The sequence below is a fragment of the Schistocerca cancellata genome, chromosome 9 (assembly GCF_023864275.1).
Source record: "Schistocerca cancellata isolate TAMUIC-IGC-003103 chromosome 9, iqSchCanc2.1, whole genome shotgun sequence".
NCBI lineage: Eukaryota > Metazoa > Arthropoda > Insecta > Orthoptera > Acrididae > Schistocerca > Schistocerca cancellata.
This window is the reverse complement of record NC_064634.1, coordinates 384,303,879-384,319,884: the sequence shown is the minus strand read 5'-3', so window position 1 is coordinate 384,319,884 and position 16,006 is coordinate 384,303,879. Positions and strand designations below refer to the sequence as shown.

The 16,006-nt window shown below is 40.5% G+C and overlaps 1 protein-coding gene across 1 annotated transcript in view; it reads right to left on the bottom strand.

The window, feature by feature from the left end:
• Nucleotides 1-2,946: 2,946 nt before the first annotated feature.
• Nucleotides 2,947-16,006, bottom strand: part of LOC126101125 (uncharacterized) — a 149,505-nt gene continuing 136,445 nt past the window's right edge. The window contains exons 5-6 of the mRNA XM_049911810.1: nt 11,491-11,645; nt 2,947-3,772 (exon numbers count right to left, since the gene is read on the bottom strand). Of these exons, the coding sequence (XP_049767767.1) occupies nt 3,609-3,772; nt 11,491-11,645 (319 nt within the window). The 3' untranslated portion in view covers nt 2,947-3,608. The remainder of the gene's footprint in view (nt 3,773-11,490; nt 11,646-16,006) is intronic.

Here is a 16,006-nt window from a genome sequence, read left to right as displayed (position 1 = left end):
TTTATACAACATAGTGAACATTCCAAAACATCCGAGAATGTTAAAAAATTCAGGAACTTACTAAAACATTCTAAAATCTAGAACATTTGAGAATCGCATACAACATTAAAAAATATTAATTGACCCTGAAAGATGTTCACAAAAGATTAGCAACACAAATAAATCTCGAACTTTTTTCCTTCAAATGTACATTGTTGTGAAGAGATGGAAGATGTTTTGGTAACCACCACAGTGTGATAGTGACCACTTCAAACGCTCATATTTCCAGAAACAGCTACCACCACACAAGCACTATAGTATGCAGGGTAGCATGTGACAGAAACACCAGTGACTGGAAGTAAAATGTGCTAATATATAGAAATTATAAAGCTTATCAACACAGATGCATTTAATTTAATGAAAGAAAAGTCTGTTTTGTTTTCTCTATATTTCATACTTAATTAACTTATTCCCAACCCTCAAGTCACTGACCATGAGGAAAGCCTAATTCTTTCAAACTGATACATCAGATTAGTAGATACAAGCAAATCCTTAGAATAACTGCTGGTTTTTCTTTGTATTTTCCTGGTAGTATCTTTGCTTCAGTTATACTGTTTGATAATTGTCGTGACCATTTCACTATTGACAGTTACTTTATTTCTCACTGCAAGAATGGTTCTTTCAAACAACCAACAATGTTCAGAAAAACTGTTAATTCATTCAGGCTGTTGACAATGTTCCATAAATCATTTGTAAGTTGGATTTGACCTGTTATGCAATCAACTGGGTGAGTGCCTTCACTAACTTGTAAGAGTTTTTCGACAGAACGTTTCGCTTCTTCATCATTGGTGACTTGGACTATCATGCTTGTTCTTAATTTACTTTCTTCATTCCAGGGCAAATAAATGATTTCTTCAAACATGCATTGATTTCATACAGTGGAGTTAGTTTTGCAATAACTGGCAATGTTTGCCGAAAATACCCAGAATGTGCAAGTAATGTACCTCCAGTTAATTCTGGATTACCTCTGTATCTAGAAGAGTCTCGAATTTCGAATTTTATGGAAGATTCTATAACATTCTTGGATATTCTACAACTTTCTCCAGCATTCTCAAACATTCTGGAAGGAGACTTCTGACTAGTCTCAGCCACTTCAGCACTCAATTTCAAGCTGCTTCACTGTCTTCCTATAAGAAGTTCATTAGTGTGATGCCGTCTTTTGACACTCATATCTTCGAACTTTACCCCTGCAGTTCCAAACGAACCTTTTCCTGGATGATTGATGGAGGGTTAATGCACCGTATAACCCTCACTGGGCTGCAGGAGTGTGTGATGAAACTTCAGTACCATGTGTAAACAAACCACACTTACATTTATTATGTCATCATGAACAAATGCCTTCTTTAGACACCTATCTCTTCATAACCATTCCCTGTTGTTCCAATGTAAAACCTTCTTTGTGGATGGGGGGTGGAGGGCTATCACACCATATAACCCCAATGTGGCTGCGAAATTCACTTGAAAGGTTTTAGTAACACACCACACTTAAATTTAATATGCATACTGATTAAACTGAATTTGTGATGGATGTGTAAGCCCAGTGTTGAAGAAATAAACCTATGCTTTATTATTCATCATTTTTGTAGTTTTGAACTTCAAAGCAGTGTTACACTCAATATTTTTAATTTCAGTATCTCTTAGCTGATTATGAGTATCATATACAACATTGCACATTGTACATTAGATTTTAAGAAGAAAATATGAAGTTGTCAGACTTTTAGTGATAAAAGATTAGCTCTGACTGGAGTTCAGTGGGGTAAGAAGTCCATCATATTTTATGGAACCATTTTAGCATTTGCCTGAAGTGATTTAGGGGAAACCCTAGACACTAAATACCTAAATTGCCTGAAAAGAAGTTTAAAACAATCTCCATGCAAATGTTGATTTATCTGGCTTGGTATCAGATTTTATATTCATCAAGTGTTTAGAAAATGGGGAGATCTTTCACTGAAATAGACTAATTTTATCTTAATGGTCACAGCAAAGTGAATATAAGCATTGTATAGGGATAAAATCATATGTAGGTATATTTAGGAAGATTTTACTTGTTATTCCTACTTATTTTCTTCTAAAATTCTGAAGACATTTGTTATCTATAAATTTTGAAATTTTGTCCATATTTGCCATTTTTTCATAATCATTATCATATGTAATCTGTTGTGTCATATTATTCAATTTATTTACTACCTCCTTTACTTACAATGACTATCTATTGTAATTGGCTGAGTTTAGTTGTTAATTTGAAACTGTCTGGTGTTTTAACATATTCACACTTGAAGGTGCAGGTAAATCACCATTGTGATAACATCATAATATTCAATATTTTGGTCAACAAGATGTAGGAGGAACTTCAGATATCTATCATTAATATGAACAAGTTACAGAACCATAGAATATGTGCAGCATTTATAAATGATTTATTATCTTGAACAGAAAGTGGTAATACAGATGACACATCTAACTGCAGTTGTTTTTGACTGGTTGAAATCTATTATGTCATGCACATATACTTAAGTGTTCTGTTGCCAACATAATTGAGTCATAAGTTATGAATGTCGCAGTTGACTGAACTTAACAACTGTGTGTACATTGCCAGCCAAATGCCACAAAAATTTTCTAACAGGGACTCAGACATGTACTTCCCTCTCACACTATTCTGTACCAAATGATTAACAGAAAAAACTCACCTGTGCTTTGGTTTATACAGAACATAAAACAAAAAATGATTAAGTACAAAACTAAAGATATTAAATTTTAATGTCAAGATATATCCAGAAATTTTTCCAAGCATTATGGAATTTGAAAAGAAGCTTAATGAAATAATGTAACTAGTGCACACAAACAACACCAGGACACATCATGAAAGTTCTCTATATCATCACAAGAAACATGAAGTGTTAATACAATGCTTTTAAATTACTTTTTATTAAACATTTTACTAAAACATTTTCTATCATGCTAAAGTAGTTATTACAGTTTCTGGCAAAGGGCTGACATTCCTTACGTAGGATGATTACAAAATTTCCAGAGAATTCAGAGTTAATGAAGAAAGAGGACTGAAAGCAGAACATTGGTTGTGTATAGAAGATTCTGTAGCGAATCCTTAGGTGTTATTCGACTGTTCGTGGCGTCTCCCTTAACAATAACCTGACTAAAAGTAATGTGACTGTTTGTGTCTGTAGTATTGTGAGGTCCCAGTACAGGTCTCAAGGTTACTACTACCCCAGATAGAAGGCAGTTGCATGCCAACAAAGAGCGCGTCAGCTCTGGTATGGAGAACTGTTCTGGTGATCGGAAAAGCTTGACACTATTGCTGGCATACTCTGGGATTATTTCTGCCAAAGAGTACTACAGAAGTTGTTTCTCATTCTTCTCAAACTGAGCCATGCTCTGTCTCTAACAAACTCATTGCCTGTGGGATGTCATGTTGGTAAACAGAAAAGCAAAGAAGAGGAAAAAGGAGGAGGTAAGAGAGAACAGTTGCCTACCTACAACTCTTTGTACCTCCTATCTCCACTACTCCTGAGGGAGTTACAAAGTGTGCAGTGCAGTTACGAGAGTTATCAGGGCTAGAGAGCAGAAGCAGCACTCCGTAGTGGGGGTGGTGGTTGCGTCGAGTCTTCACTGGTTTCCACCACAGCTGCAGCAGTGGAAGGCGGTGCAGACTGTTCTGGGTCGTCGTTGCTGGTACTGTCATCTGGTGGGCTGGCGGGCGGCGCTCGAGGTGGCACAGCTGCAAAGGAAACATTCTTCACTCCATGATCAATGAGGTTTCAACCAGTGTTACGGTGGGCAAATGTCGCAACGTTCATCACAGTTCACAACAGAAGTGTCAATAAGTAGGGAAACAAAACAAATATTGGTCTAGTGCAAGGACAGGGTTTTTCTAGATGATTTATTCACTTTCGAAAATTCATATGTATGCAAGTACAAATACAAAATGGACTCGCACACTTAAGGTTCTGCACAAAATTAATTATATATATACAGGGTATTTCTAGATGATTTATCCACTTTCGAAAATTCGTATGTATTCAAGTACAAATACAAAATGATCAAGCCTTATGTCAATGAAAAGAGGAAGTTTCAAAGTTTTTGGCAGGTGGCGCGGACAGGCGGTGATGGTGATAAGGCGACTGTGGAGCGCAAGGTTTTCTGCGTTCTCGAGTTCACGAAAAGTGAGTCGCAAATTACAGAGCAGCGGGCATATCATACCAGATTCGGTATTGAACCATCAACTCGCTAAATCATTAGCCATTAGTTTAAGCAATTTTAATAGACTGGGACCGTGTACAAACAAAAAAGCACAGGGTGATCACGTGTGTCAGAGGATGATGTCCGACGGATTCAAGATAGTTTTGTGCGCAGTCCCAGTAAATCTATCAATATAGCCAGTCGAGAACTTGGAATACCCCAACCAACGGCACGGAAAGTTCTGAGACTGCATTTTCTGTACAACCCTACCGATTACAGCTTGTGCAGGCTCGCAAACGCAATGACAAAGAGAAGTGTCTCGTATTTTGTTGTTATGTGCTAGCAAAGATGGAGGATAATGTATTTCTACAGCGTGTAATTTTTAGTGATGAAGCGATGTTCCAACTTTGTGGAAAAGTCAACAGACTCAGTGTTTGCACATGGGGTTTGGAAAATCCACATTCACCATTGCCACACGAAAGAAACTCACCAAAGATCAACCTGTTCTGTACCATATCCCGTACAAAGGTGTATCGACATTTTTCTTTGTGGAAAGAACCGTAACGAGAGTCGTGTACCTGGACATGTTGAAACAAAGACTGTTCCCTCACGTTATGGGAGTTTCCCAGGACTTCATCTTCCAACAGGATGGAGCACCACTCCATTGACACCGTGATGTACGAAGCTTTTTGAATGGTAACCTTCCTAAGTGCTGGATCGGTCAGAGGGTACTTGAGGACCTGGCTCGGCACTTCTGGCCACCGAGGTCTCCTGATCTCACACCTGCGACTATATCTTATGGGGTTATGTAAAGGAAGCTGTTTATGTCCCGCCTCTACCAACCACTCTGAGCGATCTGCAGAACCGTATCACTGCTGCCGTGCAATCACTATAAGCTGATACGGTTTCATGTGTGTAAAAAGTAATTAATTACAAATTAATAAATTTATTAAATTGATATCAAACATTATAAAAAACAAACTTTGAAACTTCCTCTTTTCATTGGTATAAAGCTTGTTCATTTTGGGTTTGTACTTGAATAAATACGAAGTCGTTAAAATGGGTCCATCATTTATCATCCCTCTTGGGAATCGGTATTACTCTTATTGGTATTGATACTGGCAGGATACTAGTCCTGGGAATTCCAAGAGCGTATCAAAATCTCTACAGTAGTCACAAGGTCTACACGCAATCTCCTTTATAGGTGAGCTATATTTTTCTAAAATTCTCCCAATAAACTGAAGTCGGCCATTAGCCTTCCCTGCTACCGTCCTTACGTGCTCATTCCATTACATATTGCTCTGTTAAGTTACACCTAGATATTTAATAGTCGTGACGGTGTCGAGCAGCACACCACCAATGCTGTTTTCGAACCTTACGGGTCTGTGTTTCCTACTCACCTGCATTACTTTAGTTTTCGACATTTAGAGCAAGCTACCATTCATTTAATCAACTAGGTTTTCTGTCAAGGTCATCTTGTATCTTTCTGCAGCCACTCATCTTTGACACCTTCCTGTACACTACAGCATCTTCAGAAAAGAGCTACAGATTACTACTCATCCTATTCATCAGATCATTTATGAGGTCTGTTCAAAAAACTCCAGAACATTAGTAATATCGCACCAACGGTGTATTGGAGCAAAATGTGGTTGGCATCCCTGTACACGTCTGTGTTTAATGCATAACTGCCGGAAGTTTCATCGTTGTACGTCTGTTAGTTATTGTTCAATACTGTATTGAGTAGTACATTGCATCTCACAGTTTGGCCCCAGCGGACCTCTTTTTATTTTCGAAGTTGAAGACTCTGTTGAAAGGACGTAGATCTGCAACGATAGACGAGATAAAAGAAAATTCGCAGACGGCGCTTCGCGTGATCCAGCAAGAAGTGTATCAAAACTGCTTCCAGAGGTGGAAATGGAGTTGGAAGAGGTGTATCAGCTATGGGGGAGAGTATTTCGAAGGAGACAATGCACAATAAGTAAAAGGTAAGCGAAGAAAAAATTTGTGGACAAAGTTCCGGAATTTTTTGAAGAGACCTCGAGGGTATATACAGAATAAGAGTGGTCTTATAACACTTGGATGGGGTATCCCTGACGGTACCCTTATCTCTGATGAACACTCGCTGTCGAGGACAACTTACTGGTTTTCAGCACTTAAGAAGTCTGCAGTTCACTCACCACATATCTGAGAATGTATTCCGTATACTCTACCTTCGTTAACAATCTGCAGTGGGTCACCATGACAAATGATTTCCGGAAATCTATAAATATGGAATCTGCCTGTTGCTCTTCATCCCTGGTTTGCAGGACATCGTGCGGGAATAAGAGAAGCAGTTCCATAAGTGAGATAATTTCTAAATCAGTGCTGATTTGTAGACAGAAGCTTTTCCGTCTCAAGGAAATTTTTCATATTCTGACTCAGAACATGTTCAAGAATTTTGCAGGAAACCGTCGTTAAGGGTACTGGCCCGCAATTTTTCGGGCCCGTTCTTTTAACCTTCCTATACACAGGAGATATTTGCGTTTTTTTCCCAGTCGCTTGGGACATACTCCCAAATCACCTACAAATTTAATCTGTGTTGCACATGCACGATAAGAAAATTTTGTTAATTGATGAGCTTCCTGACATAATTTTCAAGGGAAGGAGTGCAGATTATGTAGAACTTCTGGTCACTTGCAAAGACTTGTCTGGCCTACCATGGTAACAACATACTCTCTTTTGGTGTATGTTGCTAAGTTCTTCGTGGCTTTTCGGTTCCTGTGCCTCAGACTGTAAAATCGGAAACCTTACGGGATTGCTTTGTTGTTCATCTGTCTGTCTATCTGTCTTTCCGATTGTTAAGAACCCTTTCCCTGAGGAACGGGTAGACACTTCAAGTCCATATTTGTGTCACGTATTAAGGTCTATGGTTCCTTGGAAGCTTAAAAAATTTTAAGCTTCTAAGTCACTTCAGTCAAAAGATACGGCCATTTATGTCACATATTTTGGTATACACTCATCAAAATGTACAGGGTGCCCTTAGAATCATGAGAATCAAGGAAAAAGTCTGAAAACTGTTAAGGCGCAATTCTGTTACACGCACAGTGGCCTAGAGGTAGCGTCTTTGTTTCATAATCAAAATGTGTTCTGCCCTGCGTTCGAAAACCGCCACCGCTTAAATTTTGATTAATAATCAGCATTTGCGCCCGAAGACTTCCGGCTTAAGAAGTCACCTACATTCTGCCAAACCCTTGTCAAAGAGGGCGGAGGAGCGGACAGAGGTTCAGGGCACTCTCTTGCCCTTCGGGTGGGAAAATGCCCCTAAAGGCGGAATAATCAACTGATCAACTGCAGTAGGATGCAGAAGGCAATGAAAACCACTGCATTAAAGACACACAATGTGTATCCGCATGGAATGTGGCCCGTAATTGAAAAAGTATCATGATGATCTCTCCACTGGCAAAAAATTCCGGAATAGTCCCCCATTCGAACCTCTGGAGGGCACTGCCAAGGGGGAGGTGACAATGACAAAAAGTTTGAATAAACAACGGAAGGATAACTTTCTACGGGTCGGGGCGTGGCACGTCAGAAGCATGAATGTGGTTGGAAAAATGGAAAATCTGAAAAGGGAAATTCAAAGGCTCAATCTAGATATAGTAGGGTTCAGTGAGGTGAAATGGAAGGAAGACAGATGAGACTTGAACGCAATTGTAGGGGAAGGACTACAAGAAAATGTTACAGGAGAATATGGGCATTGGACAAAGAATGAGAGGAGAGAGAGAATATTTGAGTTCTGTAATAAATTTCAGCTAGCAATAGCGAATACTCTGTTTAACAATCACAAGAGAAGGAGGTATACTTGGAAGATTTCAATTAGATTACATCAAGGTCAGACAGAGATTCCGAAATCAAATGCTAGTTTGTAAAGCGTACCCAGGAGCAGATAAAGATTCAGATCACAATTCAGTAGTGGTGAAGAGTAGGCTGAAGTTTAAGAAATCTGTCAGGAAGAATCAATATGCAAAGAAGTGGGATATAAAAGTACTAAGGAATGACGGGATAGGCTTGAAGTTCTCTAAGGCTATAGATACAACTGTAAGGAACAGCTCAGCGGGCAGTACAGTTGTAGAGGACTAGACATCTCTAAAAAGAGAAATCTCAGAATTTGGAAAGAAAAACATTGACACAAAGAAGGTAACTGCGAAGAAACCATGGATAACAGAAGAAATGCTTCAGTTCATCGATGAACGAAGGAAGTACAAACATGTTAAGGGAAATTCAGGAATACGGAAATATAAGTCGCTGAGGAATGAAATAAATAGGAAGTGCAGGGAAGCTAAGATGAAATGGTTGCAAGAAAAATGTGAAGAAATCGAAAAAGATATGAATGTTGGAAAGAATGACTCAGCATATAGAAAAGTATAAAAACCTTCGGTGAAATTAAAAGCAAGGGTGGTGGCATTAAGACTGCAATGGGAATTCCACTGTTAAATGTAGAGGAGAGACCGGATAGGTGAAAAGAGTACATTCAAGGCCTCTATGAGGTGGAAGGTTCGTCTGATGTAATAGAAGAAGAAACAGCAGTCGATTTAGAAGAGATAGGGGATCAAGTATTAGAATCAAAATTTAAGAGAGCTTTGGAGAACTTCACATCACGTAAGGCATAAGGGATGGATAATATTACATCAGAATTTCTATAATCATTAAGGGGAGTGGCAATAAAACGACTATTGACGTTAGTGAGGAGAATGTATGAGTCTGGCAATATACCGCCTGAGTTTCGGAAAAATATCATCCACACAATTCCGAAGGCTGCAAGAGATGACAAGTGCGAGAATTATAGCACAATCAGCTTAACAGCTCATGCATCCAAGTTGCTGAGAAGAATAATGTACAGAAGAATGGAAAAGAAAATTGAGCATGTGTTAGATGACGATCAGGTTGACTTCAGGAAAGGTAAAGGCACGAGAGAGGCGATTCTGAAGTTGCGGTTGAAAATGGAAGCAAGATTAAAGAAGACACGTTCGTAGGATTTGTCAACCTAGAAAAAGCGTTCGACACTGTAAAACAGTCCAAGATATTCGAAATTCTGAGAAAAAGAGGGGTAAACTGTAGGGAGAGACCTGCAATATACAATATGTGCGAGAAGCAAGAGGGAATAATAGGAGTGGGTGACCAAGAACGAAATGCTCGATTTAGAAAGGGTGTAACATATGGATGTTGTTTTTCACCTCTTCTGTTCAGTCTGTACATCGAAGAAGTAACTATGGAAATAAAAGAAAGGTTCAGGAGTAGAATGAGAATTCAAGCTGAAACGATATGAATGATACGATTCGCTGATGACATTGCTATCCTAAATGAAAGTGAAGAAGAATTACATGATCTGCTGAATGGAATGGACAGTATAATGAGTACGGAATATGGATGGAGAGTGAATCGAATTAAGGCGAAAGTAATGAGAACTAGCAAAAGTGAGAGCAGCGAGAAACTTAACATCATGATTGATGGTCACGAAGTAGATGAAGTTAAGGAATTCTGTTACCTAGGCAACAATATAACCAATGACGGACGAAGCAAGGAGGACATCGAAAGCAGTGGCAAAAAGGACATTCCTAGCCAAGAGAAGTCTACTAGTATCAAACATAGGTCTTGAGGAAGCAATTTCCGCGCATGTGTGTTTTTAGCACAGCATTATATGGTAGTGAAACATGGACTGTGGGAAAACCGGAACAGAAGAGAATCGAAGCATTTGAGATGTGGTGCTACAGACGAATGTTGTGACTATTACAGCACCATGTATCACAAAGCGAAAAAAGTGGTCCAACTAAAACATTCATATTTCTTTACGTACTACACGAACATGTAATAAAAAATGGGGGTTCGTATTTAAAAAAAAAACGCAGTTGATATACGTTTGACCTATGGCAGCGCCATCTAGCGGGCCAACCATAGCGCCATTTGGTTTCCCCCTACAAGCTAGACAAGTTTCGTTCTTTGTACTTTTTTCGTTTGACGCTTATTTCGTGAGATCAATGGACCACCCTGTATGTGCGCGTCGAATAGTAGTGATACAAGGTACCCTCCCCCACGCACCGTCTAGTGGCTTGCGGAGTTTGTGTGCAAATGTAGATTCATTCAGGGTGCGAAATTTAGTATACAGAGCTACCACATATGGCCTTAAACCCAGCTGGGTATCGAGCTGATCTTGGCAGACAGATATGAGAAGGTCATTCCACACTGCTTCAACCGTCTCTGCCCGAGTTCGTCCGTTGTAGCGGCTGCTGATTGGTGCTTTGGCAGTACCTCGGCATCCACTGGGTGATACATGCGGATAATGTGTGGCCTAGGACAACAGTCGAGAACCCTCTGTATCGATGTAGCCTAGGACAGCTTGGGCAAAATGCAGTACAACGTTATCGTGTTGGAAGATAACTCACAGTCATTTTGAAAATAGGGCACGTAAATCGGCCTTAACGCGTCAGAAATCGTACAGCTGCTATCTGAACAACCTGCTCTGTTAATCAAGATTGACCGTGTCGTGTACCCAGTGAGACCCTGTACCATCGTGCCAGATGCTGGGGTCAAAGGAGGGTGACGAATTTAATCTAGCAATGTTCGCTCTCCTCAGAGTCTCTACAAACGGATACAGGATCTAAATCCAATGAGAGGCTTTAACTGGACATAGCATACCTGAATAAATTGGTGTTCTCTCTTCCTGACCAAATCTGGTCTACTGTCAGGCTAGATGCCGTGCCGTGCGTGTAACACTGAACACTGTATGAGTTCATGTATCCTTGGGGGGGGGGGGAGCAACTAATTGCTGTGTTTGTCCAGTTCTCTTTACAGTTTTTGTTGACTGCCTTGAGTCATAGCTCTACCTTCATTTCTTCCAATCATTTTAATAACGAATTCCTAACCAGATTGTATTGTAACTCGTATAAAATCTGTGCAACAACCACTGCAGGCTCAAAAAAGTGGGAGAGCTCCATTTCAATGTGAAATTTCCAGAGTTTAGTTGCCGTCAATTGTGACCGAGCGGTTCTAGGCGCTTCAGTCCGGAACCGCGCTGCTGTTATGGTCGCAGGTTCGAATCCTGCCTCGGGCATAGATGTGTGTGATGATGTCCTTAGGTTAGTTAGGTTTAAGTAGTTCTAAGTCTAGGGGACTGATGACCTCAGATGTTAAGCCCCATAGTGCTTAGAGCCATTTGAACCATCTGAGCCAGAGTTTAGTTACGCTGAAGATGTTGAGAGGCAGTGGAGAAACCTTGAGACGTACCTGTGGTGGCTGGAGGCGAGTCCTGCACGCTAACGGCTTCAGCTGTGGTCGTGCTTGTAGTCGTGGTGGTTGTCGTGGTGGTCGTCTCCGATTCTACCCCCTCCACTGCAGCGGCGGTCGGCGCAGCACTGGGTTGTTCTTGCTCTGCCGGAGGGCTGAAGCACAAAGGGACGTATGCAACGCCATTGCCCATCAAGATACAACCCCACGCTCGAGAACTTGGACAAATAAGCCATGCCTTTTATTCTGAAAAAAGTGTGACCTCACACTGGGGTCCGCAATGGGTGCGGGAGGGTATCTAGAATGAGACACTGCCTCCTCCTGGAATCTAGGGTAATTGTAACTTCTTAATCATTACGCAATTCTCATGCATTTCTGAAAATGATTTGCTAAAAATACCGAATTAACATTTCAGACTAAAAATTGTAATTTTCCACTTTTCGGCGACTTCAGATCCTTATGAAACTATATACGACAGAAAAAATGAGGTTAGATATGGATTTAATGCGCGAAAGATCACAAGAGTACGATATTACTTGAAAAAGTAATCAAAGCATATGTTGTTGATTTTCTTGTGTTATTCAATATTCTAACGTAGAGAGAATCTTTATGGTTTAAGTTTTTTTTTAATTATAACTGAAATAAGATCTTTTGGATAACTGAGAACGCAGTTTTCTATTAAGTTACAACTGAAGCAATTAGTAAAAGTAGTGTTGCTATTGCTTCAGGAGTAAATAATAATCTACAAGTAGCTATTTCATTTATAATTAAATTAGTGCAGCATGAATGGTAAATACGTGAGGTTGTGTATGCCCCAGCCCACAGACCACATGCGGCAGTCGTTTGGCTATACTACAACTCCGATGACGTCACCAAAGTGCATCTAGGCAACACCTGGGAGATATCGGTAGAATACGCAGCTAACGCACTTCCGCTCTGCACATGTACATGACTCTAGGAAATCGCGTTCATTCTTAAATTTTCTCACTTTTTCGTTTTTAACTGGAAAATTTTCTTTTTATTCAGAGAAACGTGGCGTACCTGTGCACTAGCCACCACCTTTCTTGAAACTTCCTGGCAGGAAGTTTCATGTCAGCGCACACTCCGCTGCAGAGTGAAAATCACATTTTGCACCACCTTTATTAATTGAAGAAAAGGGCGTTTTCAGGAGGGCGCATAGTTTGACACACTGTTTGTTGTGGATGCCAGTGCATTAATTAAATTCCATGCCGTCGTCTGATTCTAGAAATTGATGGGACTTTTAAGACCCGTCGGGCAGGAAACAATTAAGCAGCTGTTGCTGTTCCTGCTTTTCCCTGGGGTTGGATTGTACGGGCTGTCGGTGTGGTTTTTCTTTTCTCGATGTCAGTTGGTGATTTCTTCATCTTTTACTGCATGGCGTGACTGTAGTCCGATTAAAATCTGTCACTTGGTGCTGAAGCGTTGTCATATCGGCTACCGTTCGGTTAAAGGCGACACGCTAGCATGGCGGGCCACTTCAGAAGCACTGAGAAACTGTTCATGAGCAACGTTGGAAGATGCTACTATCAGGTATGGCAGTAGAGTTGATTTTAAATGAGCGATGACTCAACTGAGGCAGACAACGCATTTTGTAGCCCTGAGCTTATACTTTTGTTCTAACCTAACCACAATCTCTTGATGTGCAATGTATCTGACAAAACGGCGGTCAGCAATCTACGGTAGAACTATTGATCATATTCGCTTTGGTCGCGGCGGTTAAAGCTGATCCGTACAGGCAAACTCAAGATACAAAAAGTTCAATTTGAGCCCTAAAAGCGAAATGTAACATTTCGCTTTCGGAACGCGAGTTAACACGATTAGCGGTCAATGAGTAGTCTTGATTAGAACTCATTTGCAAGTTATAGGCGACGCAGGGAGATTCCAAACGAAAAACGAATGAGAGGAAGAAAAATGAGAGCAAATAAAAAGTCAATAACACGACGAAAATGATGCGACAAAAGATTAACAATGAAAAAAATTGCATTGAAACCAGTTAATTGAAAATAACAATAATCATTCATTTTGATACAGATTTAAAAATGAAAAACTATTACCGCTTGACCGTATACGAAGCCACGACCTGTTGCAGGTCACACTGTAAAATTACCACTGTGCTAACCATCAGTTGTTGTCTTCACAAAGTTCGGTTTCATGTCATGTCGTAAAAGTTTAACTGCCGTAAGCCGATCTCTGTGATGAGAATAATAGAATATGCGGAGCCGAATAGCGTGTTGTGCGAAGAATCCAGTAGCCTTTGGCTAGTAATGTGTACGAAATGTACATTTCCAGAATGAACTTTACACTCTGCAGCGGAGTGTGCGCTGCTACGAACATTGCCAGGAGATTAAAACTGTGTGTCGGACCGAGGTATGAACTCGGGAACTTTGCCTTTTGCGGGTAAGTCCTCTACCGACTTTTTTTTTTAAATCTTATTTTGTTCCGGGTGGGGGGGGGGGGGATGTCCCATGACACCCCTTTAAGTTCATCGCTGATCCATTTACTCAGTTTTTTTTTTTTATTACAGAGGGCAGCTAATCCTCCGACCGAACTCGCTGAGCTAGCGTGCCGGCAGTACCGACTGAGCTACCCTAGCACGACGCACGACACGTCCCAACAGCTTCAATTCTGCCAGTACCTCGTCTACTACCTTCCGAAACTTCACAGAAGCTCTTCTGCGAACGCAGCAGACCTAGCACTCCTGGAAGAAAGGATATTGCGAAGACATGGCTTAGCCACAGCCTAGGGGATGTTTCCAGAATGAAATTTTCAATCTGCAGCGGAGTGTGCGCTGATATAAAACTTCCTAGCAGATTAAAACTGTGTACCGAACCGGGACTCGAGACAGGAAGTTTCGAAATGTACATTGTCCCGTTACCATCTTCTTGTGTGTTTTGTTTTGGGTGTGTTTATTACGTGTGATTAAACGCGAAATAAATGGGCCGGATACAGGTTTCGTAATTCAAACACAACAAGAAAAAAAAGAAAAGAATTAGAAGTGAACTGACCGCTTTTTGTGGCAGTTTGGGAATGGCGAACAGTTTAGGCGTGACGTTGAGCGCTCTGATTGGACGAAGACATCTCCAACATGTGAAGTGTCAACTATTAAGTAATTTTAATCAGGCTATACTCATGCAACAGGTCACCTGCAACACAATACCACCTGCCTCCTTTTCTGCTCGTGGATCCACCTCTCGTGGCACCTAGGGATATTTTTTTATCTTTTAATGTATACAACGGGGAAAAATTGAGATTAGGTGCAGATTTACAGCGTGAAAAACCACAAGTTTGATATTTGCTATAAAAGTGACCGAAACCTATTTTTTCGTCGGCCTCTGTTATTGACTATCATACCATAATGCCCGGTTGCTTTGTGATGTTGACTCTTTATGGACGAACTTAAAAAATTTGTAACACTTCCTGTATCTTGTTGTATCTGTATAGTGAGGAACATTTACTCGCAGTTGCTACAAGTCGCCGATTTGTAATGCTTCAGATGAAAAGTGTAGGTAGTAAAGCCTTGTTGTAAAAATATATAGAACTAGTTTACCAACAGTATATTGGGAGTGCTATACGGAGTGGACGCGTTTTATTCGACTGTTGATATTTAATATTACTGACTTTAAAAAAGTTGTGAACTTTTATAGTTCTGAGATATACATGGATAAAGTATTATTATGGTAGACATGAATGAAAAAGATTGTTATCGTTTTCTTTAAACGCTACGGATTTGTCAATTCGAAAGAAAACTGGTTATGCAGGGTGTTACAAAAAGGTACGGCCAAACTTTCGGGAAATATTCCTCACACGCAAAGAAAGAAAATATGTTATGTGGACATGTATCCGGAAACGCTTACTTTCCATGTTAGAGCTCATTTTATTACTTCTCTTCAAATCACATTAATCATGGAATGAAAACACACAGCAACAGAACGTACCAGCGTGACTTCAAACACTTTGTTACAGGAAATGTTCAAAATGTCCTCCGTTAGCGTGGATACATGCATCCACCCTCCGTCGCATGGAATCCCTGATGCGCTGATGCAGCCCTGGAGAATAGCGTATTGTATCACAGCCGTCCACAATACGAGCACGAAGAGTCTCTACCGGGGTTGCGTAGACAAGAGCTTTCAAACGCCCCCATAAATGAAAGTCAAGAGGGTTGAGGTCAGGAGAGTGTGGAGGCCATGGAATTGGTCCGCCTCTACCAATCTATCGGTCACCGAATCTGTTGTTGAGAAGCGTACGAACACTTCGACTGAAATGTGCAGGAGCTCCATCGTGCATGAACCACATGTTGTGTCGTACTTGTAAAGGCACATGTTCTAGCAGCACAGGTAGAGTATCCCGTATGAAATCATGGCGGTGAATCGAGGAAGTACAGTACATACTGACGAAACTAAAATGAGCTCTAACATGGAAATTAAGCGTTACCGGACACACGTCCACATAACATCTTTTCTTTATTTGTGTGTGAGGAATGTTTCCTGAAAGTTTG